This window comes from Trifolium pratense, linkage group LG7 (genome assembly GCF_020283565.1).
Source record: "Trifolium pratense cultivar HEN17-A07 linkage group LG7, ARS_RC_1.1, whole genome shotgun sequence".
In the NCBI taxonomy this organism is placed as follows: Eukaryota; Viridiplantae; Streptophyta; class Magnoliopsida; order Fabales; family Fabaceae; genus Trifolium; species Trifolium pratense.
Window position 1 is genome coordinate 5,294,891 of NC_060065.1, and position 6,000 is coordinate 5,300,890.

General features: G+C 33.1%; 1 protein-coding gene across 2 annotated transcripts; it reads left to right on the plus strand.

The window, feature by feature from the left end:
• Positions 1-845: 845 nt before the first annotated feature.
• On the plus strand, positions 846-5,738 carry LOC123899627 (acyl-protein thioesterase 2-like). Of its 2 annotated transcripts, none has more exons than XM_045950801.1 (10): positions 846-868; positions 1,312-1,400; positions 1,767-1,881; positions 2,993-3,029; positions 3,150-3,219; positions 3,357-3,461; positions 3,975-4,125; positions 4,235-4,317; positions 5,108-5,201; positions 5,282-5,738. In XM_045950801.1, the coding sequence occupies exons 2-10, from the start codon at positions 1,370-1,372 to the stop codon at positions 5,370-5,372; spliced, it is 777 nt and encodes a 258-aa protein (XP_045806757.1). In that variant the 5' UTR covers positions 846-868; positions 1,312-1,369; the 3' UTR covers positions 5,373-5,738. The 2 variants fall into 2 exon arrangements, with proteins under 2 accessions (XP_045806757.1, XP_045806755.1); XM_045950799.1 differs by lacking the exon at positions 846-868 and adding an exon at positions 991-1,132.
• The last annotated feature ends 262 nt before the right edge of the window (positions 5,739-6,000 follow it).

Consider the following 6,000-nt stretch of genomic DNA (forward strand, 5'->3'; position numbering starts at 1 on the left):
ATTCAACATTTTCTTTTTGTTTTTCCCCATTGTACCAAAAAACTCCTCTATTTTTTTCAATGGTTTCTTCCTTTCTTTAAAACACCACCGGTCTTCAAACTCGCAAATAAAATCTTAGAAAAAGAGTGAGGGTTTATATGTTGTTGTTTTTGCAAAGTTTTTTTTTTTGTTAATGTGAAGAGTGAAGTAACAAAACAAAAAGAGGAGAGGGAAAGTCGTGGGAACGAGGCCAACAAAGGCAAATCATGAGGAAAAGCAAAAAAGCCCCTGTGCTTTTTAGGTTTGTTTCTCACTTGGTCTAGGTTTATGTAAAGAACAGTTATACTTTTATATATTATCTTCGGTTAATATAAGATTCTAGAGATTAAAAAAAAAAAACACACGGCCTTAGTTGGTCCAGTGATGATTGACGCTAAACTTAATAGGGAGAATCATGACTCGATCCTTCGCAACTGCAATTGGGAAGGGGTCGGAACCATTTGATACCAGAATTGACCCGGATCAGATTAGATGGTCCAATGAGCCAGATATCGATGGTGGTGAAAAAAAATGTTAAGTTTTACAAATTCCAGTGATCGAGAGGATATGAGAATTAAACTAGCAAACATCTACAAAAAAAAATTATCATATTATATATTAATAATTAATTTGCGTTTTTTGGCGTCTTTTTTAACTCAAAATTTTAAAATCGAAAATCTTTGTTTGGGCTAGCAGGCCCTTGGGCTAACCCTGCAACTTAAATGGTTAAGAGACTAAAATATCTAATATCGATACCACATTATTTATTTATTATTTTAATGGAAGAGAAAAATATATAGCAGAAAGTTGATACCCACGAGTAGGAACAAACAACATCATCATTCAACTGGTAAAAGTTTCAACTTCATTTCCTTAATTAATGCAACTATGTTACAAATTAATTTCATTTTCTATTAGAAAAAATGAAAGGTGGCAAATGTCAAAGAAAATAAAAGTTATTCTGTTAACCAAAATATTCTTCTTGTTTTCTTAGCATCCTAAATTGCTTTACTCAATTTCCAAAAGCATAGATTCTCCAATCTTATTATTCTCTTTGCCTCTTTCTCTGCATTTTTATCTTCATTTCTTCTATGTGGATTCTAGCTCACAAAGGGTTACAACTTTTCCTTTTTCAGTGCTTTTCACTTTCTGTCAATTTTTTATGAGGTTTTAGCTACTGTTATATGTAGGGTAGCTGATGCAGATTCATTGATATTATTATTAATCTTTTCCTTTTATTCTCTCATTTGGGTATAAATATATGTTGCTAATGTTACTTTTCTTTCATTCCAGAAACTCATCATAACCATTTTGCCAATTACCTTAGCATTTACTTGTTTGAGTTGAAAATATGAGCAACAGGAACTTCTCATCTAGTTCTGGTTAGTTGCAATATGAATCAATGCCATTTCTATTGTCCTTCAAACTACATTTATCAATTTACTGGTTTTTTTTTGGGTATACATTAGTTGTTATGTTTGTCCCTTTGAGCTTAACTTAGCTGGTAGGGATATCACATTATATATGCAGGAGTCGGGGATCGAACCCCGCACACTCCACTTATTCACCTTTAAGGTGAGCTACTAGGCTACTAGACAAAAAAAGAAGTTATGTTTGTGTTTTTTTATTCACCAGGGTTTGAGCCCCGATCCCTTAACACCTGCAACTTTTTTATCGACTTACTAGTTAACCTTTGTAGAAAATAAATTATCTAGGACTAAATGTACTTTATTGGTTTCATGTTTCAGGTAGTGGAAATGCTAGCAGGACATTTGAGTTTGGAAGGACTCATGTGGTTAGACCTAAAGGGAAACACCAAGCAACTATAGTTTGGTTACATGGTATTGGCGACAATGGTTCAAGGTGTGTTGCTAACTTGAATGTTTTATGCAGTCAATTAATGATTTGAAAATGGATACTTTCTTTTGTTAGAATTGGAATACATCTGTGAAGATTTATTTGAGGGAAAGGTTTTATTTTGTATGAGCTATGTAACACTAACACTTCAGATTGAAGGTGGACACTGACGCATGTGATTACACTTAATTACTTTCATTTTTTCAAAATACTATCGGTGTCGACATGTCTGTGTCAATGTCGTGTCCAGTGTCCCGTGTATTGCTTCATAGTAGTGTCCCGTGTGTTGCTTCATAGTATATGAGCCGGTTGCCAAATGGAATTAAAGGTTATATTGTGAAAACTGATTGTGCTCACAGCAATAGATTATCATGCATTTTCTCAATGTTCATGTTAGTGTGCATGGCTCAACAGTTTGGTAGTGTTGTTTGGAATTTTAATATTTGAAAAAACTTTATTCCTTTTTATTGGTAAACTTAGTTTGAGTGGATACCTTCTCTTTATGCTGGAGAATATATATGCCTTTAATGAAACGATGAATTTGTTTTCTTCTAACAAATTTAAGGGACATAGTAATTGGCAAGGGAATGTCAATATATTGTCCTCTTTTTTTAAAGTTTGTTCATTAATAAGTTCTTAAACTACATATCCTCTTACCAATTGATTTGGTAGGATAACCCAAAAGGTACTGTCATCAAAATTCAAAAGAGTTATTATTAATACTCTAGCATTCTTTCTTAAGTATAGTTTATAGTTTAGATAGTGACAACTAATAAAGAACACATATAGTCCCTATGCAAGTAATAAACTCTTGGTTTCCATAATTTTGAAATCATGATGATCAGTGCATTGAGCCCTATAATACAACTTGCCATTTATAAAAATATGGATATGGTGTGGTCCCAAAATAAGGCAAGAGTATTATAATTATAATGTGTATTTCTTTGAAGAAACCTTAAACTAGTTTCAAAAGTCATCTTTACTAGCAGAACTTTTATACCATAAATGGTTGTTATATTTTCTAAATCAACTTGTCTTCTTTCATTTATTTTTTATCAAGTTGACAAGTTAAAGACTGGCCTATTGTGAATAACATGGACTTTATTTTGTCTTGCAGCTGGTCGCAACTATTGGAAACTCTTCCTCTTCCAAATGTAAGGATTTTATTGTGTATATTTGACATTGGCATTTTTTGAATAGATACCTGCAATATTTGAAAAAGATATGTACTTAATAAGCAGATACTGATTGTGATCTTGAAATTTATGTTTCAGATTAAATGGATTTGTCCAACCGCTCCTACGAGGCCTGTAGCCTTATTTGGTGGATTTCCTTGCACTGCTTGTAAGGATAATTGATCTAAAGTTCTACACTAGTCACTTGAAAACACCATTGACTTCTGTATATTTGGTCTAAACTATAATACTGGCTTCATTTCAACTGTCGTCAATAGTCTAATTTGATTGACGTATCTCTACCAGGGTCTGATGTTGGTGATATTTCGGAAGACACTCCTAATGATGTGGAGGGCTTAGATGCTTCTGCAGCACATGTTGCCAATCTTCTGTCAACAGAGCCTCCAAATAGTAGGTTTTCTATTATCCCCTGAGAAGCATATTGATATATGTGATCTTCCGTAGTTTTTTTTTCTTCTTTCTTGTAGATATAATTCATTACATTAACTAAATCTATGATAACAAAACTGTGATATAAATCATGACAGAAGTTGCTAAATATAACAAGAACTTGTTTAGATGTATGCTTCTATAGCAGCATAAAAATATTCTTTTACTTTATTTGTTTTTCAGATGCACAATATTTCTTATGCCGGTCTAGCAAGAAAACAGTGCTTGATTAGTTGCTTACTATACCAAAAAGCCTTCTCAAGGCTTTGAAAAAACCTGTCCAAAATCAAGATGGTGTCTATAGTTGTGTCTTCATATATTGAATAAAGTGACCAAAGTAGTGTGTTTGGTTATTTAAGAATTTGGAGCTTAGCCACCTTTTACATTTATAATTTTAGATTATATGCCGTGGACTGTTATCGCTAAATTTACAATGCTTGTAATTTTACTTAAAGGCTAATGCTTACTGTACAGTCAAACTTGGTATTGGGGGTTTCAGTAATGGTGCTGCAACTGCACTTCACTCAGCTACATGTCATGTTTTGGGACTCTATGGAAATGGAAACGTTTATCCTATCAACTTAACCGCAATTATTTCATTAAGTGGCTGGCTTCCTTGTTCAAGGTTTGATTTCTAGTTTCTATCATTTGTCAACGTGGCTCGTCCACTCATATTCTCCTTTTCTTTAAGCTATCTACTATATGCATAACTCAGAAAGTGCTAATTCATATAGGACCTTGAGAAACCGGATCCAGGGATCACGTGATGGTATAAGGCGTGCGGCGTCGTTGCCCTTATTTCTCGGCCATGGAAGTGGTATTTATAATTTTTATGACTTTTCAATTTAACTTCAAATTTAAATTGTTATAATCTTTTTCCCTTTCCATTAATTTCAGCGTGTTTCATCTATCATCCATCCTGATTTCTTAATTTTCTATCGAGAGGCATGCACATTACTTGAATTTTCCGATTAGCATAATTTTGGAATTTTGATAGTAATCTATAGTTCCTATGCCGTAGCCTCAAAGAAAAATGAAAAATACTCTGAAGGAGTTATTTGTTAAGACTCTTAACCACTACTCAATACTAATCGGAAAGACTAACATTATTGACTCATGTATGGAATTCCTTGTTTGAGTTTTTAGTGATTTATCACATGTTGCAATTACCATTCTAAATTTAATGATTCCTTTATTGACATCTCAACATCTTCATGTCCTTCAACTTTGACATTTTTCTTGTTTCTGCAAATCATCGGAGTTTCAACTGGCATTATAGTTTATATAATACCAGATTGTGTTCACTTATAAGAGATACAAAGTGATTCTGAAAACGTAAAATTTAAGTTTGGTATGTTTTGAGGTTCTGAATTAGAATTGATTATAACTCAAAGCTAATATAGCTTTTGCCTCAAAACGTGATTTTTACACTCAAATTTATTGTTGACTCATTTTCACTTAAATATATCCGAACATATATCATTTTACCTTAAACTCACTTTTAACTAAAATCAAGTTTTGCCACTGATACAATCTTAAATCATGCAATATTGAACTGATTTCATACCTGATCGTCACAATATTTACACTTTGAATTGTTTTTGCAGCTGATGATGTGGTTGCATATGAACATGGAGAGAATTCTGCAAGGACCTTAAGCGCAGCTGGATTCCAGAATCTTATATTTAGAAGCTACAACGGGTATTTATCTTTCTTGTTTCTCTTAATGCAAAGTGCAAAGGTAATCATATTTGTGTATGACATAAAATTATTTCTTGCAGGTTGGGTCACTATACAGTTCCTGAAGAGACTGATGAAGTTTGCAGATGGCTAACTGCAAATTTGGCACTTGAGGGGTTAAGATTGAACTAGAGAAGTAAAGCACAATCATCATCATCATCATCATGTTACAAATATAGAAGCATACTTTTAATTTAAGCAATGAAAAAGGGGTTATAGAATAGATAGTGGTGTGGGGTATATTGGTTTATGGTATAGCCTCTTCATTTTCTCCTATTATCTTAGTACTAAATAAAACTTTTCTTTTTCAACTTTAAGGGTTACTCATTTTTATTGGTGTGTGGGATTGGAAATGCTTTGGTTGGATAATTTGCTCTACATGTAGCAAATTTTCATTCAGCCATGGTTATATATGTTGCTTTCTGTATTTCTATTATGTCTTTGAGACAAAATGTAATAAGCCAAACGGGAATAAAACGATTGCTTGAGTTCATTACATCATTATGGTATTGATATTTCACCACTATGTTACATCGTTTTTGCCGTGTAAGTGCAACTCAGTTAGTAGTTGCAATGACATTTATATTCAGGGGTCTAAGTTTGAACTCGAGATTTCCCACATCTCCACAATTAAGGTGTGGTAGTCCAACTACTAGAATATCTTCCACATACAACTACAATTCTACAAAGACTAATATCTCGAGGTACTGTATGGTACGACGAGTACCTATTTCAACAGAATTTGCTCTATTCACAGGCA